This window comes from Dryobates pubescens, chromosome 10, assembly GCF_014839835.1.
Source record: "Dryobates pubescens isolate bDryPub1 chromosome 10, bDryPub1.pri, whole genome shotgun sequence".
Lineage (NCBI taxonomy): Eukaryota > Metazoa > Chordata > Aves > Piciformes > Picidae > Dryobates > Dryobates pubescens.
In genome coordinates this window covers 20,706,735-20,733,802 of record NC_071621.1, presented here as the reverse complement: position 1 = coordinate 20,733,802, position 27,068 = coordinate 20,706,735, and the positions used below count along the sequence as shown (strand labels likewise).

Below are 27,068 nucleotides of genomic sequence, written 5' to 3'. Positions count from 1 at the left end.
AGCCTGATGGCTGTTTTCAGCTGTTAAAAACCCACCAGGATTCAGTTTTGATATGTATTTCAGACCTTGGGGGTCACTCCGTCTGGGTTATTGAAAAGAATGAGAACTTGATGGCAATATCTTTCTTTAACTAATGTGACTGCACAACAGGTCTTTAAAGACCATAATCCACCATGAAACCTAATAGTGACCTAAGTGGCAAATAAGAGGACAGAAGTCCAGTCATCAAAACCTCCCCACTGTGCCTGGACGACCTTCTCGGTGCTATGCAGAGGGCCAAATATTTCACTGGTTCAAGTCAATAATACTCTATTTAAGACATTTTCTAAAAGAATTAATTTATATTATAGAATAATTTCTATTTTTATATTATAAACATGAATTATAAAATAATTAACTTAGCCCAGTATACTGTGGGGAGGCAAAGAAAACAGAACAATGCAAGGACTGGTGTTTGAACATCATAAAGAGCTTACAGAACACACTTTGTAAAATCTTCCCCCAAGAGTTCCAATAATTCTTCCCTGTTACTACCAATACCTGCATTGCTGTCACTCTGTAAAAGAACACCCTGGTTCAAAAAAGGGATGTGCTATTAGAATTGACTTTTATTGGGGTCATGTTTTTCCTTCAATCTTTTTTCCCCTCTAACACAATTCTGACTCACTTGACTATTTCCTTTGTCAAAACTACTTGGTATTTCTCTGGCACATCCTCTCAGTCAAAGAAAGCAGAGACCAAGAACAGGAATGCACAAAAGCTTTCTCAAATAAATAACTGTAAGACTGACCCTGTGAGTGAAATACGTCAGCAGCTCCACAATAGCTCCTAACGAGCAGAGCGGCCAAGATATAAAAAGCACAAGGTGCACAAGAGTAATTTTTCTGGTCTGCTGTGTACAGGCAGAGAGACATTGGCAGAACTGGGATTGAATCTGGAATATTGATACATGGCTGTACATTGGAGAGATGTCAGAACACATATCTTTCTGGTTGATTCTGCACTGGGACTTTTATGAGTTAGCAAAGCTGGGTCTGCAAAGACTCCAGCTTCAAATCTACAATAACGACTTCTACAGACACCGTATAACAACCTTAGCTTAAAAGCATCACTATCTTCTGTACTAAACATTTGGGTCTTAAACATCAAACATTCTCCAGAGAACAGCAAAAGCAGTGTAAGAACTAATTGGGTTCTAGTTGCACTGTTTTGACAACAAAGCTAAGAGAGAACAGCAGCTATTATCAGACATCTGTTCCGCAGAAGAAATGATATTTACGGCCTCAGGAGTACGTACTGCTCAAATTACATCAGAGAAAAGGTCAGCATGGTCTAGGTGTACAATTTTAATTCAGGTTGAGAAATCAACACAGCTGCCCAGAAGCAGAGTTCTCGAAGCACAATTAGATAGCTGCAATTATATAGGCTGAGATAAGACCAGCTCTTCCATGGGTGCACTGCAGGAAGCAAAGACACTGGAGAACTACCCTTAGCTCACCTTAGAACAACAAAGTCTCGGACGGGATGGGGAGCCATGCTGTTCAAAACATACTGGTAAACCTCTGTCTGCTTGTCCAGGCTCTCAACCACCTTCCACTGCAAGAAGTCTTCATCCCAGAGGTGCCGTTCTCTCAGCACTCGGTTCAGGACAACCGATGGCGGGGCTTCCACTTCCACCGAGGCCTTCCAGAGCCTTAGCGGGTTCCCGTCCCCAACCTGGAGTAAAGCAACAAAGAACATAAACCCTCCATGATTTATGTCCCTGTGTTCAGCAGAGGATAACTAAGGGCAGAATCTTGATATGGGTATCTGATTTTAGCTGAAGAGCATGCATATTTCTCTGCTAATCGTTGCTATTATTACTATAGCTGCTGCTCTATTGTGTGTGAAAACATATGCATACTAGTCCTGGAAGGAAAACTAAAGTGATAGATTACTTCTGCTCTCACGCCAGTGTGTATCTGGATCAGTTCCCATGGTGCCAGTGGAGCTGCTGTATTATTTCTGGCGTGACAGACACTTTTTCAACCCCAAGCATAGTAGTGTAATGAAGAATATGTCTGTGCAGCAGTAAAAACAGATGAGAGACCGAAACCCTGAGCTAAAATAAAGCTACCACTTTGGGCAATCTGATGCTCTAGCTGGGACTGAGGGTCCAATACCCCTCCTAGTTAATTGGTGGAAAAGCAGAACATATGTTGGTTTGGTTATGTTTCAGGTACACAGATGTTGGGCCTTCAAAATGGCTGCAAAAGAGGTATTGGGAAAATCACAGAATGTTAGGGGCTTTCAAAGAAGTACACGAGCTGCTTGGTAACTCTTCCTTGCTCATGGCTCCTGTTACTTGTTACACTTCCACAGAACACAATAGCAGGAGCAGAAAGTGCTGGGCTGTGTACAAGATGAACATCCTAAGATCCACACATGTGGCTCCTCTGCATGGTTCTAGGGGTCCTATGTGAGATGGCAAACAAGTTAATTGTAAGCACTGGCATTGGAGAGCCCTGCTTTTCTAACCCCTACCTACCCTGAGATCCTTACATACAAATGCTAGTGCTCCAGAAACCTCAATCATCACTCCCAGCCCCAGCACTGTGCCTCAGAAATCCACCTTCCACCCCTCCTACCTTTAATTATTTTAATGGTTATAATTCCTTCTCCCTAAAGCTCTCAGTTCCCCAATCCCCCTCCCCTAGACCCGTAGGTACTCCCAATCCCCTTCATAGTCTCATGCACCCCAGACCATTCACTCCCTCCCCTCTCCCACATCCTACTTCCACTTGAGCCCTCCACAGCCTCCCACAGTCCCTTGTTGGAGAAATCACTTACAGAAGCTGGCTACTAACCAGAGTAACTGTGATTTCTTTGCCTGAACAGAAGGGTTGTACCTTCACACAATCATACAATGGTTTGGGTTAGAAGGCACCTTCAAGATCTAGTTCTAGTCCTTCTGCCATGGGCAGGGACACCACCCACTAGAACAGGGTGCTCAAAGCTCCATCCAACCATGCCTTGAACACTTCCAGGAATGGGGCACAGCACCCTCACAAATCAAAACTGCTTCCTTACATCTAATCTAAATCTACTCTCTTTCAGTTTAAAGCCATTACCCCTTGTCCTATCACCACATGCCCTTGTAAATACTCCTCCCTGGCTTTCCTGTAGGCCTTCTTCAAATACAGGAAGGCTTCTATAAGGTCTCCCTAGAGCTTTCTCTTTCCCAGGCACTCTCAGCATGTCTTCGTAGGAGAGGTGCTCCAGCTCCCTGATCATCTTCATGGCCCTTCTTTGGACTCACTCCAACAAGTCCCTGCTCTTCTTGAGTCACCAGAGCTGAGCAAAGTACTTGAGATGGGGTCTACATGAAAGCAGAGCGGTTGGGGAGAATGAGCTCCCTTGACCTGCTGGTCACACTTCTCTTGCAGCCCAGGATATAGTTGGCTTTCTGGGCTGCAAACACACATTGTTGGGTCATGTTGAGCTCCTCACCAAACACCACCACTAAATCCTTCTCCTCAGGGCTCTCAATTCATTCTCCACCAAGTACACTTCCCAAATAGTGATACTGCTGCCTCCTGACCCCTCACTATATAGATCCCACACTCCTTCCAGTGCCCTTACCCTACCTAACTAGTGTCACACACCCCTAATGCATCCCCTCTTCTTTCTAGCTGCCGCTGGTTTGCAAATCTCTGTGTTGTCACTGTATTTCAAGCAGCCCTGAACTCCACTATCTGTAGCAATCTTGCATCCTCCCCCTCCTGGCTGCAGCAGCCTGGCTTTCCCTGCAGAAGTGACAGAGCCTGGAACTTCAGAAACAGATCAAAGTTGCAGATACTGAAAATCCACTGGAAATACAAGATATAAGACTGGCCATATGGCTGGCCTGGGTAAGTGGGCAGACTGACAAGAATTTTCCTATACCTGTGTTCTGGCTGTGTTCACAGTATCACAGTATCACCAAGGTTGGAAGAGACCTCAAAGATCATCAAGTCCAACCTGTCACCACAGAGCTCACAACTAGACCATGGCACCAAGTGCCATGTCCAATCCCCTCTTGAACACCTCCAGGGACTGTGACTCCACCACCTCCCTGGGCAGCCCACTCCAATGACGAATGACTCTCTCAGTGAAGAACTTTCTTCTCACCTCCAGCCTAAACTTCTTCAAACTGCTAACAAACAACAGTCAAAATGCTCACCCAGGTAATGTTATATATTGTTTAAAGTCTTGGTTCACACTCTGGTTGTGTTGTTTGCTGTATCACTTACTTTACCCATTTTGGAGACCTCAGATTGATTTGTCTGGCTTTCCCTGGAATCTCATGCTTAAATCAACATTTTATGACATTTTTACCTGGTTTTATTAAAAAATAATACTATGGTGTACCTCACCAGTCAGAAGGGTATATATTTAGTCAGGCAACAAGTCAGGGCATCCCATAGCTAGGCTATATTTTGCTTTGGTTCCTTTATTGCTTCTTTTCATCCCCCCCAGATACCTTTTTGTAGGCAAGTTCCGTGTTCTCCATACTGGAACATGTGACCCATCCTTTGAACTTCTCCTTTGCTTCCTTTTGGAGATTCTGCATGAGACTCTCCAGGTACATCTGATAGTTCCCTCCTTCCTCATCCATTTGTTTCCCAAGCTCGTCTAGGGTGGGAGAATGCACTTCTGCATCAACGTAGGAGTTTCGTGACTGGGTGACCATCTCATGCGGGACCTGTGCCACAGAAGGGAGGGAAAACACAAAGAACATCTGCTGCTGAGGGCTTTTCCTAAGGCAATCTGTTTCTAGGCTTACAGACCATTCAGCATCCAAGTATAACGAGCCTATGAGCTGTAAAATCGATACCTATTTCTGGCTTTGCTTCTTATGCAAGATGAGAAATCAAAATAGCACAATCAGTCTGTGGCTGAGAACAGCACTGCTCCTGCAGAACAATATTAGACTGATCAACTTCATGTCAATACATCTCTGTTCCTCCTCTGACCCCCAGAAGTGCTTCCTTGTGTTTCTGGGGAAGGGAGATATGAGAATTATCTCTCCTCCCCCTGCTATGAAAGTAGCTGCAGGAATGACTGCATCTCCCTATGTAATTTTAAAGTTATTGCCTGACACACAGTAATAAAGTCTATTAGCTCCCTTTTTTGAGATGAACAAGTATTAGCTGAGGTGCTAAAAGCATTTTAATAAAATGAAATGTTGAATCAGCAGAAATTCTTAATTTGACTAAAATCTGAGTTCGAAGTTGCTACAGAATAACTACCCTGCATTTTTAACAGACTTTGAATGCTAGAAGAGTCATAAAGAAGAGAGATAAACATTAGATGCAGCAAGTTTACAAATAAGTAAGGCACCATCAATCTCTGAGCTAATCCAAGACAGAAAATGTAAGCATAAACATAAATACATCAAAGGATGCTGCATTATGTGGCCATGAATAATGCCGTTTGAGTCTCTCACTCACCTCAAAAAGTTTGTTGCATTCCATTATCATGTGAGCAAGTCCCTGAGTAGCTGCCAGGTTTTCACTGAGGTCCTTCTGATCTGGCTTCCCTGTTGCATATTTTTTCTGTATTACTCTGTAATTGAATTCAGTGTCTCAGGTAAAAAGAGCTGAATCTTTTTAATATGAAAGCAAACAGCAGCAGGACGTTCAGAACACCAGAGAGAAAAGCCTGTCTTTAATTTTTTATGTTGCACAAGCTCAGACTGCAGGCCCCTTTTAAAGGCAAAGTGTTTACCTAAAATACTGTTGAGCCAAAGGTGAAAGCAGGAAAGGTTATGCACATCCTGCATTAGGTGGTGTAAATTTTGAAAGGGATTTCTAACAGAAATGATGTGCAAAGATTTACATTGTTACTGCTTTGTGCTTGCTCAGACACTGGTTATACACACACATGACCACATGATTCTCAGTGTATTCTGAACCAGATAGGAAGGAAAAAGCCACTCAGGAGGGACATAATGTTTAGCTGAGTTCAGTCTACATTCACCTTTCATCTAGAGGTGGCCTGAAATAAACTTGGTTTCCCAAGTCCTAGAATGTAGCCAGAACAGTGTGAAAAACTACTCATTGAAAAGCTGTGCATTCAAATCCTCTAAGATGTGGTCAATCTCTTAACTTCAGTCAGAGCAAAATCAGGCTCTTTCCCATCACGGAAGCCAACATGATGTAAAATTTACACTAGTGCCCCACTGAATTTTTGCATGGAAGGCAGGCACTGCATATTCAGAAGGGCCAGAAATGCCTGCTGGGCTTGTGGAAACACCTTCTGTGCATGTACAAGTATGTTTCTAGCTCTGCAGCATGGGCTTTCTCCTCTCACTGAAGCCATGCCCTGTGTAACATGTTGTAGAGAGCAGATGCTTTGGAAAATCTTCTCCTGCATATCTTTAGAAACACTGAAAGCAGCACTTTGTACTAACCCCATGGCTATTTATAATGTTGAGAAGAAACCTACCTTGGTGAGCTTTCTTTCTTCACTATATTGAGATGGAAGAGAGAGGGGGCCAGACAAACAGCTATGTTCATAGGAGTCATCTGATTTTCCTCCACAGAGGTGACATCACTCAGGAAGCACAGCAGAGTCTGCAAAACCTCCCGGTTCTCATCTGACATCAGCATGATGGCTGCCTGCACTGCCTGCAGCCGCTGCTCCTTGGGGACATCTGAGGAAAAGTAAGTGACATTCGGGGAGGTCAGCTGTAAGGTCAGATAAGGAGTCAGGAACAAGACAGAGTTAGCACAGGCATTCACACTCTGGGATTGGTTTTCTGAAGGGGCAGATGACAGGGGACAGAGGGGCAAAGACCAGCTGGTTGTTGGAGGGCCCTGGCACGTGCTTGTACAACAAGCACAGCTTCGTGTAGCCAGTGCAGGATATTTCTCTGTTCTTTTGTCAGGCTGTTCCCCAAGAAAAAGACTGAACTTCATGTAAAGTTTATGAAGGGAGAATAAATGGTATTTTTCAGGTTTGTTTTGTCCCCTGGGAAGACAGTTCAAAAGCCTTAGGGAAGCTTTGGGAAAATACTTAGACCTGTGTTCTAAACCATAAGAGTTTAATGAAAGCAGAGATGGATATGCTCAAATAGCACCTCAGACAGATTAGTTCCTAGAACTAACAGAAGTTTTCTCAGTTTGGACTTGGAGCCCTCCTCTGGGTATTACCTACTCTCTATATAATTGAACAGAAGAAGAACAAAAGCAGATTTACAGGAGAGGGAACAGCCAGCTTTTAAGCTCTGCCTGCTAGCGTTGTACAAGCACTTCAGTTTAAAAGCTTTCAGATGTGAATGACAAAGCCAAAAGCTTCTGATCTTCTAGAAGCAGAAAGGCCAGGTCTTTCTAAGAAGTCAGAGGAGCCTTTGCTCCTGGTACTTCTTCACCTGCACTGTTGCACTGGTGAGACTGATGCATAGAGAAGACTGGTGAGCCCTTCAAGTTACAGGCAAACATTGTGCAAATGAGAGTTTTAGGGACATGTAGAACGTTTCATCAATACTATGCCATATACTATGCTACTACACTAATCATCTCAGTCCTCTGTCTTACAGCAAGTCAAGCATTCTGGATATATGATTACGGTCCTGGATATATGAAAAAGATCTTCAATGAGTCCCAGAAAACCAGAAATCCCTTGCCAACACACTAAGAGAGGAAAAATGTTTCCTAACTTCACATTAATAATTTGTTAAACAGGATGAAGGGGAAGAAAAACTTCCAGCTACAGATTTATTTAATTGCAGACATTATGAAATACAACTGGTATCCCAAAAATCTTCAAGTTTTCATTCTGTGAAAGGAGTTTTGTCAGTACTGCCTAAACCAGAAAAAATACATTTGTTGTTGATCACATGGAAAAACTCCAACCCTTCTACTCATTTTTAATCCAAACATTGGTGTCCAGTGTCTCCAGAGCCAATCTTTATAGTATCATAGTATCAGTCAGGGTTGGAAGGGACCACAAGGACCATCTAGTTCCAACCCCCCTGCCATGGGCAGGGACACCCCACACTAGATCAGGCTGGCCAGAGCTTCATCCAGCCTGGGCTTAAACACCTCCAGGGACGGTGCCCCAACCACCTCCCTGGACAGCCCATTCCAGGGCTTCACCACTCTCATGGTGAAGAACTTCCTCCTCATGTCCAGCCTGAATCTCCCCACCTCCAGCTTCATTCCATTCCCTCTAGTCCTATCACTACCTGACATCCTGAGAAGTCCCTCCCCAGCCTTCTTGTAGGCCTCCTTCAGATACTGGAAGGCCACAATTAGGTCACCTGGGAGCCTTCTCTTCTCCAGACAGTCCCAACTCCTTCAGTCTGTCCTCATAGGAGAGGTGCTCCAACCCTCTGATCATCCTTGTGGCCCTTCTCTGGACACCTTCCAGCACGTCCATATCCCTCTTTCCCTGTTTCCACCTTGGTTTAAAAGCATCCATCCTTCAGTCTTTCTGAAATTCTTTGAACTACTGGAGGACTTCAAGAACATCTTTCCTAGCACTCTTTTTTCTTCAGACTTCCCACTGCAGTACCACATAGGGTTACAGAGTCAGGCTTTTCACATTATTTTGCTGGCTGCTAACAATGTTTTGTGTTCAGCCTCATGGCTTTTCTGAAACCTAACACCAGGCTTCCAACTTGGAGGCTAGGAGCCCTTCTGGCTACAGACCTAGTAGTGCCAATGACACTGAGATCTGCCATGTGTTTCTTCCTTTGTCAAGGGGGTAGTTTACTTGCAGTCTCTTCTGTGATAAGACAAGACATTCTGTGATAAGATAAGACATTCCCAATTTTCATCAAGCAATAGTTTAAAGGTGATTTGTTTCCAAGGACGTACAGAACATGTCCTTCTAAGTGGGTAACCTTCTCCTTGGTCACTTCACTATGGAAACAATTGTGACTGCTATTTTATTAGCACCAAGAATTTCTTCTGCTTTTCTGAACAAGCTCATTGATGTGTGCTAGGCAGGCAAGACCTGCAACATGTGAGCAGGAAAGAAGAGCAGAAAGTGATGGTCCAGGGCTAGGCAGCAACTGTTTCAGTTCACTCGTGTCCCAAGCCATCACACGTGACCAAATCCACTAAATGTATTTGTGATGCCGTTTCTCAGGTGCAGGACCACAACATTTCTCCACCAGCCACAGACACTGTGATGTTAAATACATTAGTGACTATGTGCCTCAGACAGACTTTTACAGCAAAGGGAAGCAACGGAAGTAACTTGGATTCTTTAGCACTGTGATTATGGTGTGTTTAAAAAAGGCTTTCTATTGTTTTGGCAGCTGAAACGTCTGCAAGTGACAAGACTAGACACTTCTCTTTACTGCATCCAATTATTTGGCTTAGACTGGCTGGGTATGCTTTTCTGTATCTGCCAGAACACTGACTGGCCTTCATAATGGACATTGTCAGGAAAAAAATCCCGTTTCTCCCTATTTTCAGCCTTTTCCTCATTGTTTATTTCTCCCTCAGTCTGGAGAAGAGATACAGAGTAATTTCCTGATGTACAGGGATTTTCATCATTTTGAGGCCTGTGAGTCTTAGATTTTGCTGAAGATTTCTTATACTGAAATGAAGAAATGCTTGGTTTTTGCTTGTTTGTTTTTTCCCCCTCTACGAGACCTCTCTAAAAGCCTGAGGCAGCTTGTTTCTCCTATGTACATTTTATTGACTATCACGAAAAAGCAAATAATCAGAAGTCACAGCAAAGAATGGGACTACACAGGCACATGTTCTCACAGTGAACTAGTACTTCTCTGTGCACAGAAGACTCACTTGTACTGAGCTATCTGCGTGGAACAGGCCACAGTTTAAACAAATCTGAAGACAATTTGAGCCTTCACATTTTCATGCCCATGGACAGCTAGTCCCAAACTCTTTCTGGCTGTGAGGCCAATATTTTCAAAGCTTTTCAACATCTGAATGCTGTCTTTGCATAAAAACCTTATGTAGTTCTAAAAACGTCTTAGTGAAAGATTTTGAGGGCAGAGAGGTTCTTTTATACATCTTAAAGGTAGGCAGAAAGAATCTTATCCAATATTAACATACCAAAATGATTTACAATACATTATTATACAATATATATTCTCTACTCATTTGTAATAGCAAAACCATTGCAACTTACACTGGTAGATGTGCAGAAAAGTCTCTCCTAGCTTACTTGTGAGGAGAGGTTCCGGCAAGTCCCTGAAAAATTGCTTTACCATGTCTGCCACATCATATGCTGACTGATCTTCATAGCTGACGTTTTCTGGGGAGCTCTCATTCATCTGACGTAGGGCCTGGATTCGGGATTTCACTCCAGATTTTCGGAACAGACCAACCTATAAAGGCACCATGTTGGTTGGGGTAACAGAAAATATTATTTAAAGAAAAAAAAATATATATTATATATATGAAAAATTCAGTTACATGGGACTTTGATCGTGGACAAACCTTGGGTTGCTTATTTTACTCCAGGAAACAAGGAAATCATGCAAATGCAGTGGTCATGACCTACCCACAAGTCTTGCAGGCAAGTCATGCTCTCACAGCAGGACTGCAAGAGTTAATTAACACCACGGCTCTGTAGCCCATCCTAGAGTGAAAGTTCAGAGTGTAAGTGGTTTCCCTGCTGCCTGAAGAGTTTAAGAAAGATGTTCAGCTGATATAAATCAGAGTGGCTTGCTTGGCTTGTGTGACTGTCTGTTGATTTACTCCATCTGAGAATCTGGTTCCTCATGTTTATTTGGGTATATATTTTAAAGACTAACAAGAAAATATTAGGCTCAGCTAAGTAATAAATTCTGTGGCAAAAGATAAGTACATCCTGGTAGAGCTTTAAAATCAAAACCAAATTTTTTGTTCAACTTCCTTCTCTCTGCTTCTGGCAGTTCCCCTAAATCCCACTAAAACCCCCCAGTTCCAAAGTGGGGGCCACACAATTCCCTGTGTGGTGTCACTAGGATACACTTCCATGCTGTTTGCTTACTATTCTATTGCTTACTATTCTATAGGAAGCTTAATTCTTCAAATGGTGCCTTCGCAACAGTGCTGTGCTTTTACGTCTTTCTTGCCAGTGGAATTCCCCTGTGGCAAATTCCAGAGCTTCAACCACATTATTTATTCCCAAGTGAGTTTACAGTGACTCATTTGGGAAGTGTCAGCATTGTTTTCCTTCAGTTTTGCAGGGGAAAAGGCGAAATGTTGAGAGAGACCTATGGGAAATATGTATTTCAGGTTTGGAACCATAGATTTCTGTTCCTCCATGATCACTGTCCTGCTGGTTATCAGTTCATCTTTCTGCATGGCATAGTCCACCAACAAAAATGTGTAAAGACAATTAAATAAAGCCTTGTGGCCTTCTTTCCCTTACTTCTGCCAGCACAGAATTTATGGAGAGGACCTTCCTCTCCCTAGAACACCTCCCATGTTCAACTGTACAGTATTCAGGACTTTTGTGAACACACATTAATGACAGTAGTTACATAAATCACACACTCCTTAGCTCTATGAGGGGATGCATTTATTGATATGGAGATGAACTGCTACATCAGATTGGCTGCGAGGCAGCTCTGTTGTGTCTCTACTTATTGATGAATGCATTAGCATCACTTGTGAGCTAAGTTTGTGTGTAGGATGGAGAGGACTGCACTGTGCCCTGCGTACATCCCTCTGCACTGTATTTCTGTTCACAGGTGAATCTCTGCTTTTCATTATGACAAGAGAATACAAGAAAGAGCATCTAGCTCTTTTCATCTGCTTTTCCCTTTGTTGTCTTCTTTTTAAGTCCCTTTTCTGCTTAAAAATGTGTGCTGAAGATGCAGGACACATGCTAATTCTGTCCAAAAGCCATAACACCTTTGGCACATGGTAGATAAATGTGAGAGCAGATGCTCGGTTCTCAGCTTTTGATGGAAAGTGTCCTTGCTGGTATATAGAACCTTTAAAAACTTCCAGCTACATCTGATTGAAGAGGTCAGACATCAAAGCTCACCTGTGCAATCTCCTGCTGCACATCATTTTGCTACAATCAATCTCTGGTTTTGTGTAATGATATTTATCCAAACTCCTACTTCCCTTTTTCTTGGAAAAAATCACAATTAATCAAGAGAGGGCAGTTCTTAATTTCATAGGAAAAGATGCTTTGGGCTCTGTTCTGCAATATTACAGAATAATTAGGTACATAAAATTGGGCTATAAATACAATGATTGATCAGAGGTTAGTCTCACACAATCTCTTTATTATCCTCAAGCCATGGATCATCTATCCTACAAGGAGCCACACGCTGACAGAAAAAGAGATGTAGCTGATACAGGCAAAGCAGTTTCTATTTCACAGGCTGAAACTGAGTAACGTATCATAGTGTATTGGTCATTTCAGTGCCAGAAGCTAGACCTTACAGTGATTTAGAGCGTCCTCAACTTTACTCATTGCATACAGTAGAAGACCTGGTGCCTGTTTAGGACTTTTATTCCATGTGGTGCATGGAATATACATGTCAGCAAGATTTTAGAGCAGACTGAAGGCTGCTCACACCTCTGGTCAGACATTAGACTTTGAATTAAATGGGAATAAAGGGAGTGGCTGTAAAGCAGGGAAGATGAAGTGCCTGGAGGGTTTTCTGCTTGAAAGTGTTTTGGTGGAAAGATATTTTAAATGGTCTCAACCTGTATGCCTCCTCCTTCATTTTCTCTTCAACATTTTCCCAGTTCTACTCTGAGTGGAAACTCAAGCTGAGTTGTAATGGCTCTTCTGAGTTCTGACACTTCCCAGCAAGTAAACTCTCCCTCTTGGAGCAGATAATTGCCTGAGACTGCCCCTAGACACTCCTTTTGACTGCCTCAAACTCCTCAAGAGCCTTCTCTTTCTCTTTGGTTTTACCATTCCTTTTACTTCTCCATTTCTACTCCCTCTCTTTTCTCTTTCTTCCTATTGCTCTGCTTCTTAGCTGACAAGCCCATCCCTATTTCCACATCTCCTGTTCCTTATACTTGGATGTCTCCTCCTCCAGTCCCATCATTGATTCCAGTTTCACTGCATCACTTTTCTTCCTACACTGGATTTCCCAGCTCAGTACACAAACTCAGGTTACCACAGTGATCACCAGGTATGTTAGCTGTTGAATATATTGTTTCTAGTTCTCTCCATGCACCTTCTTCTTCCATCCTCTATTAATACATTTCCAACAGGCTACTCCTCCCTTCAGCTCTGGTACTACATATGGTAGGCAGAATTCATCTCACCTTTTTTGACACCCCAAGTTTAGAAGTCAACATTTGACTGCTACAGGATTCCTTTACATAGAGAAATTATAGGAGGGGCCTGTGTCTTTTGCACTGGCTCTAAGGGAAATGGTTGTGATTCACAGCAAGGGATTTCAGTTTTAGACTTTCAATTTTGGGAAGATAACTGTCATGCAACAAAAAAAAAACCTGAACAGCAAACAGAATGGTGGTTGGAAAATAGACCATTTCCAGCAAGAACAGACCAATTCCAACCTTTTTGTGTGCTCAGAGCCAGGAAAGCAGCAAAGTCAGCAGAGTAAAATGCTAGTTGCCCCTTTTGAACTTACTGTTATCTAAAAGCAGCTATGGAAGAGCTCACATGATATGAGGTCGATAATAGCAGAGGACTGAACATAATCAGCCAGGGGGTTTCTTCCAGTAGTATAAAGATACATATCCTCATCCTTAGGGGAAGAACAGTAAAAATATGATTGGTATGTCTGTAGCTAAAGGGAATCAAAAGATCTGAAATACTTTGAACATGAGGGTCTCCCAACTTGCTTGTTGCAGCTAAGAGTACTATAAAAGGAAGTGTATAGTAATGGCCTTGGCATTGAACCCCTGCTGACCTAACTCTATCTGGATATATCTGACTTTGTCAACAGAATATTTTGAATATTTTGCTGAGCTTGCTCTCTATTCCTGGACTTTCTTTTCTTTCCTAAGTAAATAAAACCTTCTGTACCATATCTTGTGAAACAGTGAATAAAGTTAACCCTCTGTGGCAACAGTCAAGCACAAGCAGTGCATATAGGGGTGGAATCTGGGAGCTGTGATATCTTTCCAGGTCTTATACAATAGATGTGAAAATCTTACGTCATTCTTTGAGACAGGCTATAGTATGCAAATCAGAAGGACTGTGATAGCTACAGAATTCAACAGGTTAGCTGGATACAAACCTCACATCAGTATTGGCAGCAAGTATCAAATCACCAGAGGAGATCTGGGCCCAGTATGAGAACAATCTTCAGGTAATTCTGGTACTATGTACAAAGAAGTTCACCATTGGTTGCTTAGGGTGGCTTTTCAGGGAAAATCAGCTGAGTCCCTGAAGTGAAATTCATACCTGATCTAGACAGTTGCTCCGTAAGTAGCGTAGTGCTTGTTGTATGCTCTGGGGAAGAGGCTGTCCCGTTCTTTGGACATGAACTATCAGAGGCACACCAAAGACATTCTTGTCCTTGTAGTCTGGAACTTTCATCCTCTTCATGAACTTTGGCACAGACCTGAAAATTAAAATTAACAGGCTGCATGAAAATGTCAGAATATTTACACTGCCCCTCTAAGGAACACTGTTTGCAGAAATAGATAACTAGGGCGTTTTATAAAGATGGTGAAATAATGTTTAGTGCACAATACATGGACACTTTACAACCTGTATAACTGATGGATTTCTTGACAACTTTTATACAGGGATGGCCTCTGGCTCTACTATAACAATGTAACAACCTGTTCTAACAGAAAACTTTTACTACCCAGTTGTCATCCTGCTGAAGTCAACATGTTTTAAAGCATCTGTTAGGAACTCAGAGGAATAGCATAGCAAAGTATAGAGGAGAGGGTATCTGAGGGAAAAAGGAGGTTCAGTCCTCTAACATGCTGAATGATTTTTATACTACCAGTTACACGATTTAGTATTTCTATTGACTAACAATTTGAAGTAATAAATGATGGTGGGAAATCCCTATGTGCCAGACTCATCCCTGATGTTGTATGATTTATGCTAGTTGGGTAACTTAAGTGAGGCTGGTAAGCTTGCTTTCTTCCAAAAATGATAGTTAAAACAAGAACAAACTGGATTCCCTTTGTGGACATCATGACTGCAGTGGAGTAATAAAAAAAATCCCAGGATGAATATCACCTAAATGTGGCAAAGATTGTTCTCATCTGTGTGGGAAGAAGATAAAACTTGGATTAAATGACCTACTGGAGGAGTATAGCACGTAACTTTATAGCTACTTAGAGTCCCACTTTAATAGATCCTTAGAGACTGATTACACAAACTTAAGAAGTATTTGTCAGGAGGCAGAACCCCTGTGCAAACAGCAGGATCTAGAATTTGCTGTACTCTAGTCTGCTTTTTTGGAGTTGGTTAAATTAAGATTCCTTTCAGTACAGATGTTGTCTGATGCTCTCTGCTGCCTGAAAAGAAAGCAGCAATCAGGGAGTTCATCTCATTGAATTTTATCTCTCTAATGAAGATTTAGAAAGACTTAGCAGTCCAGACTCTCCCTATACCCACTGTGGAGTTAAGGACCTTTGGAGGGTGACCCAAACCCTCACCCCTGTACAGAATGAGCGGCCTTTAGAGTTGCCTGTCTTTTTCTACTGACCACAGACAGCTGACCTGACTAACTCAGATTAGATTTAGAACTTTTTGGAGTTGCTGATGTCAGTGAGGTGGACCTTACATGTAGTCCCTTGTATCTGATTTTCCACTTTCAAAGGCAAAGTTGTATTATCTAGCTCATAGCTGAATTTAGTAGGATTGTGGTAACTGTTTGAACATGGAAATCACAATGTAAATGCCAAGTCATATTATTTTTATGACTCAGTGTCTGTGTGTATTAGGGAAAGTTTCTGTTATCCTTTGGATTATTTCTCAAGATACTTATAATCTCTTTCCTGTGCCCATTTCCATGCCAGTATACCTCAGTCTGCATGGTTCATCAGGGTTCATACATCACAAACATGTAGGTTTTTGTAGCCAGTTGCTACAGAAGGAACCATGTAGCCAGCGTTCATGTCCCTCTGCCTTTCACTTCACTCTCCGAGTGACCAGGTAGCTCTTACAGCTGCTACAGCTGCCAGCTCACTCTAAGACAGGTCCAGGACTAGGCTAAAACTTGCATCTTTCAACCTGCAAAGTTCTGTAACTGTTCTAACCTTTCTTTTATAACACAAACAAACCTATATCAAATACATGGAGTATCAGCAGCAGCTGTTTCTTTTCAAATCACAAAATGGATTCTGGGCAAGACTCACTGTAAACAGTTCCTACTTTTAATCACTCTCTTCTACTCCTGTTTATTTTTCTGGAACTGGAGTGTTGTTAGGGAGGTCGGGGGTCTTTTAGAGAACAGAAATGAAGTCAGATCTCCAGAATCTGTTTCTGACTTTGCCACTGGCTCACTAGGCAACAGTGGATTAAAGAAGGCAGTTTCAAATTCTACAGCTGAAGTCAGTTTCTTCTAGTTGCATTACTGCATTTACTACCACAATAACAGAATTAGGAGAAACTCTCTCTTTTCCAGTGATCAGTGGTACTCACCAGGTCCAGCCATGCTTGTTTGACATGGAGTACTTTTCCATGATGGCAGTAAGACGAAGCAGAGAGAATTTTTGCAGTAGATTCAGCTGGGCTGCTGACTGATTGCTGATGTGAAGTGATGCAACAGAGTGGCTCAGGCGATGAGAGATTTGGAAACTATGCCATCGCAATCGCCTTTTCCAAAAGAAACAACAGGAAAATAATACAACAGCTTGAACTGGGCAGAAAAGAGGATGGTATGCTGTGAGAGAGGGCTGGGCAAGATACACAACATACACAAGCACACATGTAGTATGGCTTGTGGTGCGTCAGCTGAAAGAAAATGCAGCCTGGAGGCAAATAAAACAATTTGCTCAATCTCTTTAATTTTGGAAATGCCCAGGCTTTGATGTGCAATGTCAGATTCACAGTTGGTTGCAGGTCTCATCCGTGTACTCAGGGAAGCAGCATTCCCTGCTGTGCCCTTTAGCCCACACATATCCAACAGGATGTGGGAGATCCAAATCCAAATGTTCTCTCCCTGACTCAGAACTGGGGTTTGATCCTGGTCTCTCACCTCCCAGGAGACCAGCCTGACCACCAAGGCGTTTGGAGAGGAGGAGGTTATTATTAAATACTGAAGGATTTTTTGGAGAAAGGACAGAACCCTGTGCCTCCTTGGCAAGATCTGTAACCACCAAGCTATTGAGCCACTTGCATCTTCTCTTTACTCCAATGCACTTTCTCTATAGTGGATACACTGGAAAAAATTCATTTCAGTTTCCTGTTTAGCTGAACATGAGTTTGGCTCAAATCCTAAAAACTTAGGGACTGTTCATCTACTGAGTAGTTTCCTCGAGTTCACTTGCTTGTGATGGTGGTGAGCAAGTATGGGCAGCAGTACACCATGGCACAGCAGAATCCTCTGTGAGGATGTGACAAGCCTGACAGCAGATCAGAAAACACCAGGTATTTTCTCACTGCTTTTGCACATAGAAAGCCACCCTACACACAACAGTAAGGATCCACAAAGGCCTTTACCCAGGACCATGCTCCCTTGGCTCAACAGGAACTGATCCCTCTGACTTAAAACAGATCTCTAAACTATTAACAAAATCCCACTTTTTGCTTTTATTAAGAAGTTAGTTCTGCATCATCACTTCATCCTGCCACATAAGAGACTGAGGCAGGGTAGGGAAATTATCTCTGAGCACAAAGGGGCACATTTTTAAAGCAGAACTGTGCATACAAAGTGCACAAAGCTCCTGATGCATAAATATGAGGGTGCATGACTTAGAAGACAAATTGAAAAAAGATTCCACAAAATATACAGGGTGCTACTGTGGAACTGATGGATCAAGGCAGAAAAAAATGCCCTAGTTTGCTCTATTATACTGATTCTCCATAGGTTCCACATAAGAATTTTCATATCAGTATCTCCTTTCTCCCATAGAATCAAAGAATCAACTAGGTTGGAAAAGACCTCAGAGATCATCAAGACCAACCTATTACCTAATACCTAACACCTCATGACTAACTAAATCATGGCTCCAAGTGCCACGTCCAATCCTTTTTTCACCACCTCCAGGGGTGGTGACTCCACCACCTCCCTGGGCAGCACATTCCAATGGCAAATTATTCTTTCTGGGAAGAACTTTCTCCTCACCTTGAGCCTAAACCTCCCCTGGTGCAGCTTGAGACTGTGTCCTCTTGTTCTGGTGCTGGTTGTCTGGGAGAAGAGACCAACCCCCACCTGGCTACAACCTCCTTTCAGGTAGTTGTAGAGAGCAACAAGGTCTCCCTTATAGTCTGACCCTTCCCTGGGAATTTCCCATCCTCATATGGGAGGAGTCTGACCTTTCCCTGGGAAGTCCCCACGGGAGGAGTACAACTGTAAAGGTATACTGCACCTTTTGACTCCCAAGCTGAGAGCCTCTGGATCTGTGTACAAAGTCTTGCTACCTACCTGCTTGGTCTTGTGAGTGATGCTCCCACCCCAGAGTCTCTCCTGTCCCTCACAGCAGTGGCTTCAGATTCAATCAGGGATGTTCCATCTCTGTCCACGTCACTTGGTGTGGTTTGGCCATCAGAAACAGAGTTTCCTTCAAAATCAAGTGTGATCTGTGTTGGTGACTGGAAAGGCAATGGTGGAGATTCTCTGACCAAGACATCACCAACTGGCAGACCTGGCAACATATTCTTTGACCAGCCATCTACCACCTCCTGGAGTCCATTGACATGTTGCAAAATGTCATCTAAATGAGGGAAAAGGACATCTTTCTCCAAGTCCAGGAGGTCTCCAGTACTAGCATACAAGTGGGAACCTGGCACATTGTCATAAATACTAATTCTGCTCTCCTTAGGACAGCATGCCATTAATCCAGGCTCTTTTGGAGTAGAGCAGTTCTGCTTTCCCAAAGAGATGCTGCCTGTCCTCCAGTTTACACTGCTGTTGTCTGTTGGTGAGAGGCTTTCGATAGAAAGTGCCTTTGGGAAGGTCCCTGGTTTGTGATCCTTGGGGATATGCACAACCAAGTTCTCTTGGGAATGGAACTCATTCTTGCGGTTTTGGTCCACTACTTGCCGTAAGGCCATTCCTGCCAGCACGTCTAGGTCCTCCAGGTACATCCCACCTCTCTTGTTTGCTTCATGGCATTTCCGTTCCTTCAAGCATGGTGTGCTCACCCCACTGCTGCTGTTTTCGGACTGACTGCTCTCACTGCTGGATTTGACAGAAAAGGAAAGTCCTCTTTTGACCGAATCTTGTCCTAAGTTTTGGAGATCACCATTGACTATCTGTATACAATGCATGTCTTTCAAGGACTTTGGCTCATACTGGAGAACAGGTCCGCTTATCTCTAAAGGACCTGTTCTTCCTGAGCCTTTTAGTTTTCCATGCACACCTTTTGCTTTTAATGTCTCCATGCGTTTCAGAAAGGCTTTTGCTTTGGTTCGTGTTGGTTTCTCATTCTTCAGGTTGTCCTTGGGTGACAGGGCAGTGTTTATGGCAGCAGAGTCTTGCAGCAGAGTGCTCTCTACATCATGTTCGCCAGAGCAGTCGCAGGTGTCCCTGACAGAGCTGCTGATGCCTGACTGACTCCTGTTGTCACTTCCCCCACTGCTCTCACTGTGAAGAGATGAGACCTCAGGTTCACTCAGATCTGTAAGGACACTCTCACTGCTTGTTGTATTTTTCATTTTAATGTCCCCAGAAGATCCATGTCTGTCTGATCGGTGAAGCAAAGCATCAATGTCGTCCACCCGAGACCACCGTTTGCTGGTTCTTTGGAAAGTCCATTTGTTACTGATAGCACAAAGGTCCTCTTCATCTGAATCTTCACTCTGGAAAACAGCAAGTGGCACATGTTAAAAGCAGGTGCTTTTACTTATTATCTGAATTAGTGTGATTGTGAGCAACAGGTGGTAAAGTTTCCCTGGATCTAGTTTATGAAAGATTGGTCATCAGTTCTTTCCTAACAGCCTCCTTCATTTAACAGTAAAGATGACAGTAAAGCATCTTAACAAGTAGGGAATGAATGTCTGCTCTATGGTAAGGAGCTCATGAGTTCCACCGGTGCCTCTTGGCTTCTGTGGGCCAGACTGCCTGTGTACTAAATTACATAGGACTGATGCCAATAGTGACTGATACCAAAAAAAAAGTGTTGAAAGGTTTGAGTAGAGGGATTCTTTCTTGCAAGGATGATGTTAAGACAGAAATGGTAAAGTCTAGCAAGTACTGGCTACTACAGCAATGTGAGCTATTTAAGAAACCAAGACAGCAAATATCCGGTGATACACTGAAGTTTTGCAGTGAGAACTAGGTAAACATCTATAAACTCCACAGACCAGGTACATCTAACAAGATTTATGTTTCAGGACATAACTGTGGATTAATAGCCACCATGTTTAAAATAACAGTAAAAAAATAATATTTAGAGATATCCTTAGAGTGGGTCTGAGTGCAAAGGAAAGCAGCCAAGGCAGCTATGGAAGCACAGGGAGGAGGAACGGCCAGACTCAGCCCTGAATGGGGTAGCATCTACAGTTGAGGTGAGTCTCCTACAGTAACACTATCTTCATTGCCTTTGCCATCACAGGCACGCCAAACTCAGTAACCTCCAGCTTGTCCCACTGTCTCTGCCTTTCCCCAGTCCCTCCTGAGGAAGTAGCAGCCCTGCAACCCGCCCTGGTCTTGTTCCTCAGTTTGAGGAATGCTTATGTTTAGGCAGCTCCAGGAGCTACTCTGCAGTGCAGACATGTGCCTTGGGGGAAAAAAAAGGATAAAAAAGCTCTCCCTATGACATTTTACTCATCTGTTTGTTAAACCAAAAAAGATACATCTTCAGCATGAGTTGCACAATCACTGTTGAAATTGCTGCTCTCTAAAGATGTGAAGCCCACAGTTGCTAATGAGTATCCTTCCCCTGACTTTGAACTGGGTTTATACTGCCTTATTCTTGTACATTTGTTTTAGAGCAGAACAAACTAACTTCACCTACATGACATCCAAACAGCTCTTCACATTCTTGGAAGCAGTATGAAGGCAGTAAAATATGACAGGCTGTCAGACTAAAATGAGGTGCTAAACCAAAAAGACTATTTTGGGACTGGAAAAATTCTCATTTTGAAGGTCTATTATTAGAAGTGCTTTTCTATGAAGTTTTGATGGTAAAGTTATCTCCCATCTCTGACTAGATCTCTGCTGGCATGATTAATTGAAAAATGTAAACCAAGTTTTACAAGAATGCCCAAAACCTTAAATAACGCAAAACCTCCAAAGATGGAGATTGGGATCAGTAGCATGCCAGGTCTCACTAATGCTTTGCCAATTTATCACTTCGAGCTGGCCAGATTTTTTAGATCATGTTCAAACCATAAAATAAAATATAGCTATGAAATTCTGCATTTAGTCATTCCTCTTTTATCTGTTGAGGTGTGCAGTGCTCCTGCAGCTGATGTTAGTTCACAAGAGTAAAGATCTTAGATCTTAGCTAGCTGTGGCTAGCTAGAGAGAAAAATTAAGTAGCTGGTGAAGCATCAGGAAAAGGAGCTAGAAAAGGCTTACACTGCTTTGGCCATTTTGTCTCCAGCAAAGAAATGACACATCAGACAGCTCTGCCTTCATTTTAGCTCCACATTTTATTGTATGCATATATGAAGTAAAGGACTGCACAGACCCAGGCACTTAAAAATCCATCTATTGTGGTCTTAGTTGTGCCACAAAGTGGATACTTTAAAAACCGCAAGGGTATGTACTTTCAAGTATTTAGTAGTGCTAATTGTATCTACAAAGCATACCGCTGCTGAAGTGCCGATGGCACCAGCCAACAGAATAAAAATATGTATTTTTTAATTTGTTGTACATCCCAGTATGCCAAAGGGACCTTAAAGAAGATTCTTGGCTGACGCAAATCCCTGTAGCTTCATTGACATTCCTCTATGAACTAGACAGGATTTAGCCTGTATTTTCTACAAGCTGGAATCGATTAAACTAACCAAAGTAAAGACAATCTGAAAAACACCAAGATGAGAGCAGAGAGTAGGGGACACAAATAAACATAAATCCAGTGGTAAATACACTTCAAATACTTTTTAGAGGAAAATAAAATCTGAGATTCTTTTTCTTTTTGGAAGTAAGAGATGAGCAGAAATGGATAGCGGTAGAAAACAAGTTTTGCCTCTAACCACAATAAAGATAGGACTGCATTTTGCCCTCAAACCATCAGAAAATACAGAAGGTTTTCAGTGTCAAAATTTGCAGCTCAATAAAAAAGAAAAAGTTTTAGCTTTGGGGTTTTTTAAATTGGTAATGAGGCACACTTATGTTTCATCAGAAGTGAAATCAGACAAATGAAGTATCCTGATACTGAAATGCTGCCATGGTGATTCACTCCAAATGCGACTGCACTGTGAGTCCTGTGACATAATGTGCTTTTCTTTTGATAGAATCAGTACGAATTCTGGAAGCCACGAACATCCTGAATGACCTACTGTTCTTGTTAGATATCAGAGTGCCCTGACAAAAGAGACTGTCCTAAAAAAAACCGCAGAGAGCGCTTTGCCAAGTGACGTGTCGCCAGCTATGGGGACACTGGATCGAGAGTAGGTCTGAAAGCATCGATTCATCTTACGCAGGCAGAGCAGACATCTCGGAGAAGACTTCTACTGACCTAGGGTGAAATCAAGTGCATGGCTTTGGAGCATATTCAAAAGTCCATTTAATACCATTATGTTTGGGAAGACGAGAAGGGGCAAGTTTCTTGAGGAGTGACTGATAACATTTGCCAAAGAGAAAGAGGTTTTGATTCACAGATTTGTCACAGTTGATTTAAAATAGTACAGCTTTTTGACAGAGGGTGTACTTTCCTGAGATACAGAGGGATGCTAACAAAGGGCAAAAAGAGGGTTTATTTGCAGTGGAATTCTGCCACATTTTTCCAGCTGGGGGCAGGAATTCTCATAAATCGACAGCTGCAGAAGGCAGTTAATCCAAAGGCTAATCTCTGTCTGTCCAAATCGCTTACGGACATATTTGCAGCACACACATGAGGATTTCTGTATGCATCTTGATAAAGCCAAGGGAAGGACAGCAGCCCACAGTGTGAATGCTTTGGGTGGGAGAGCAGGCAGTGGGGAAGGCTCATATTGTGCTGGCTTTCACAGAAACTTTGCCTGGCAGCTCGCTTGGCCGTATTTTTATGAATCACTCAAGCAGCTGCACTAATTCTGTGTAAACCTGTTATGCCAAACCTCCAAAGCAAGCTGATTTTGCGTTTCGTTGTTCAGATCACTATACAGACTATCAGGAAAGGCAGTATCTACAGCAAAAAAAGTTTACTTGGTTCAGTGTTCAAATCCAGACCAAATTTCTAGCCTTTACACTTGCATTTACACTTCCTCCTGTCAGCAGTCCTTCTCTCCCCCACACTGTCTTCTACTTTTGGTTGCTCTGTATCTGTTTTCTCAAAATTCCTTTGTTCCCTCTTTCTCTGCACTTTTCTGTCTTCTGCTTCTCCCTGGCCTCGTGCAGGTATGGACCCAATTAGGTTCTGTCCCGCTGAAAGAGTATCAGTTACGGCAGACTCACTTTCATAGAAAAGTAATGGTGGTATGCAAGGGGAGCAGATGAGGGCTTCGATCCATTCAGAATAGGGAGGAGTGGCAGCAGAAATTAGCAAAACTCAGAGATAACAAGAAACCCCTCCTTTCTTTTAACCTGATGTTCATCAGACACTTGAAAACCTGAGCAATTAAGCATACAAACCTCACACTAAACCCAAAATACTCGCTGAAGAGGGCAGGAACTAAAAAATAGAATTTCAGAGGATGATCAGTGTTCACCTATATGTTGCTTTTGGTAATTCTGTCTCATGAAGTTCCAGTATCTCTGCTTGAACACAAGTACAGGAGCTCATGGACACAAACCAGACACTGCTCCAAGCAGGTCTATGACACAGTCAATTGAGCCTCTCCTTACAGCCTGTTTCTATAGCACCTACCTGCCCAAATCATAAAGTTACTGTCCCTTCTGTCAAGTATGATATGGGTGTTTGATGTGGAAAGTGTTAGCACTTGTCAAAGACAAGAAAAAAACATCAGGTCTGAAGCAATGAAGAGGTTCCTGTGGCTCCAGTGAGTGGACAAAATGGAATCTGAAAAGGCTGTGTGCAGAGGAGCAAATGGGCATGTGCCAAAGGACATTATCTGGACATTAAAACCATTATTTATTCAAGTTTCCCTCAGACAGTGAATAGAATATGAATAGACTGAATCTGCAAAGACACCAAAAATGCAACTCTCAGAGGCAGTTTTTAAAACATATTAGACAAACCCTCAAAGAAAGGAAAAACAGACACCAAGATTTCTCAGAGTTGACAACAACCAGTGTTCACTACTGAAGGGCTTCAGGGGAATCTGTGACCAGAAAACCAACTGTTCAACAGTTAACCCTGGACATGTTACAAAACTCTCAAAATCAATAAGCAGTTTCTGCAGTCCTCACCAAACCCCTTTAAGCTCAAATAATTCCCGTGTTAGACAGGAGCCTGCAAGGATGACAGTTGCATATTCTTAACTGGGAATAAGTCAGCACAAGAAATTAAGAAAAGTGATTGTTTTGGCCTGAGTAGTTTCCATTTTCTCCATGCAGGACTTTGCGTTGCATACTCACATGGCACTGGCAAACAAACCAGCCTAGTGAAACTGCTCTGTTTTCTCACCCACTAACTTGAATTGCATATACGTGAAGCTTTAAGCACTGCCTGTGTCCTTTCCATACACCCAGTACTGTTCCTGCTCTATCGGCCAACGTTTTTTCCTCATTTATTTATAGTTTCAACATTCAGCATTATCAGATAATGCTGACACACATGTTCAAAGTCAAATACACCTAACGTACTTTTAAGAGCATTACTGACTTAAAAGGCTACATTGGGAAGATCTTATCACAAAAGCCAGGACCAAGCCAACACATTTCATGAAGTTTCCTTACCTTTTTTCTTTGGAAGTTCACATCGAGTTTCATTGAGGCGCACTTGTTCAGTGTGTTCAGTCGTCTACAGGGCAAAGCAAATTCAAAAGATTAGCAGGCTCTGATTAAAGGGCATGACTTCTCTGAAGTTCAACAGCTTTTCTCTTATCTGCCTGTAGGCTGCCAACTGCATACAACAGGATACAAAAACAGTACTGCTTGTAGTATTCCAGGCTATAAGACCACTGCATTAGAAGGGAATCTTAGCTTCACATTACTTGATAGCAAGGTTTTATACATTGCTTTTTAATTCATAGGCAAAAGAAAAAAAATGCAGTTCCTTACTTTAGGAAGTTAGCCACTCCTTTAAAAAGTTGACATAAAGAAGAACTTCTAGCAGTTAGTTACATATTTCTCCACAGCCCATAGCTCCTTTCCCATACCTGTAGATCTTACAGACATGTTAGCATACCCAGCGTGTAACAAATCTGACATATTTTTAGTTATTTTTGACCTTGTTTGTAGTGATGTCCCCAGGGACTCTAAGGTTTCTCTTCCTTAAATGCAAGGCTATCTCAAGAAGATAGTAGGTTGACATAACAATCTGATAAAGATGGAATGTGAATGTGTGTGTGTATCCCTGTGGAGAGACAGTTAGAGGACAAGGAAACACGCTCTTTCAATAGAGAACCTACTATGCTAATCATAATTGATCAGGTTTTATTTGTACTTAAAGATCCTGATTCATGGAACAACCCATCTTCTGAAAGCAGAGGCTCAGAGTTAAGCATGTTAAGCTTTGAACATTTTCAAAACCCCACATTTTAATTTTCTAAATTTCAAACCAAAGAGAGGCAGAGTGAGAAAGCCGTGTGCCCATAACACTTCTGCAGGCTGCCTGCATCTCCCATGTCTTCGCAACAAGAGCTGCCCCTGTTACTTCTGAGTCTGGGGAACAGGCTGCAAACTGTCTGGTAACATGTATGTGGTAATTTACAAGGACACAACAAAAAAAAGGATGACCCAAATAATATATATATATATATATATATCTTGCATAGCGTAAGAACATTATGGCATTAACATATTCCTCCCTGGGAATTCTAACATTAGAAATCCTTTCAAATTGCCACCACTAATGAAAAACCAGCCCACCAAATGTGGATCTTCCTTAAAAAAATTTCCCTCATAAAATATCACTAGCTCATTTTTAGATACAATACTCCAGCCAATAAACCTGCTATGCCATATCGGAAAAGTCCTGTGCTCCTCATATTAATGTGAGGATAATGCATGCACAAGCACGCCCCACATGCATGATTGTAATGTTCTTGAAATAAATTTCAGGCTTTGTGGCTTTCCAGCTCTATCTTCAGCCTTCTGCCCACAAATCCTCCTCTGGGATTACAGCTATTATTGCAAAGCTGATCTTTAGCCCAAACATGGAATTTCTCAACCCAAAGATGCATTTTATTGGCACCCTGCTGAATAATACTCAGCATTTCTTTTGAGTGCAAAATATTTGAATTTATTTATCAACAGAAATGTCAGACATCACAGGCACAGACACATTTTCAAAGGACTCCAGCCCAAATTTAATAATAGAATCATAGAATACCAAGTTGGAAGGGACCTCAAGGATCATCTAATGTCGTGGGGTTAAGCACTGGAAGATTTAACCATAGAGACAGAAAGTCCTCTAGGGGCTAGACAGTCCAGGAGGTGGACCCAGGAAACTGTAATTTTGTTATTCAATCCCATAATTCTGCTATCTCTTCATAATCTGGCAGCAAGGCCAATGTGGTCTCTTTTCTCCCTCCTTTGGGCTCTCCGGAGGGAGTCCTTATGTGGTATCATTGGGACGCAGGCCTGTTTATGGCCTTCAGAGGCCTGACTAATTCTTCCTGTGCAATTTTGGCCTGTTTAGGCAAGGGAGGCAATGGTGGGGGGGGTGGGACAAAAGGAACACTGGGGCTTGTGATTTAGTCTGGTTGGGGAAAGATTTGGGGTTTTTTTCATGTACCCTGTATATGTATTAGGTGTTAAGGATTCATGTGTTCTGTATTTTCCTGTC

General features: G+C 42.4%; 1 protein-coding gene across 4 annotated transcripts in view; it reads right to left on the bottom strand.

Moving 5' to 3' along the window:
* The window catches only part of STARD13 (StAR related lipid transfer domain containing 13), a 259,294-nt gene that overhangs the window by 3,009 nt on the left and 229,217 nt on the right, over window positions 1-27,068 (bottom strand). For all 4 annotated transcript variants that reach the window (XM_054164923.1, XM_054164921.1, XM_009907051.2 and 1 more), the window contains 9 exons: window positions 25,016-25,079; window positions 18,491-19,866; window positions 16,546-16,719; window positions 14,341-14,500; window positions 10,132-10,330; window positions 6,469-6,676; window positions 5,472-5,586; window positions 4,502-4,723; window positions 1,499-1,716 (listed from right to left, as the gene is read on the bottom strand). In XM_054164923.1, coding sequence (XP_054020898.1) covers window positions 1,499-1,716; window positions 4,502-4,723; window positions 5,472-5,586; window positions 6,469-6,676; window positions 10,132-10,330; window positions 14,341-14,500; window positions 16,546-16,719; window positions 18,491-19,866; window positions 25,016-25,079 — 2,736 coding nt within the window. The remainder of the gene's footprint in view (window positions 1-1,498; window positions 1,717-4,501; window positions 4,724-5,471; window positions 5,587-6,468; window positions 6,677-10,131; window positions 10,331-14,340; window positions 14,501-16,545; window positions 16,720-18,490; window positions 19,867-25,015; window positions 25,080-27,068) is intronic.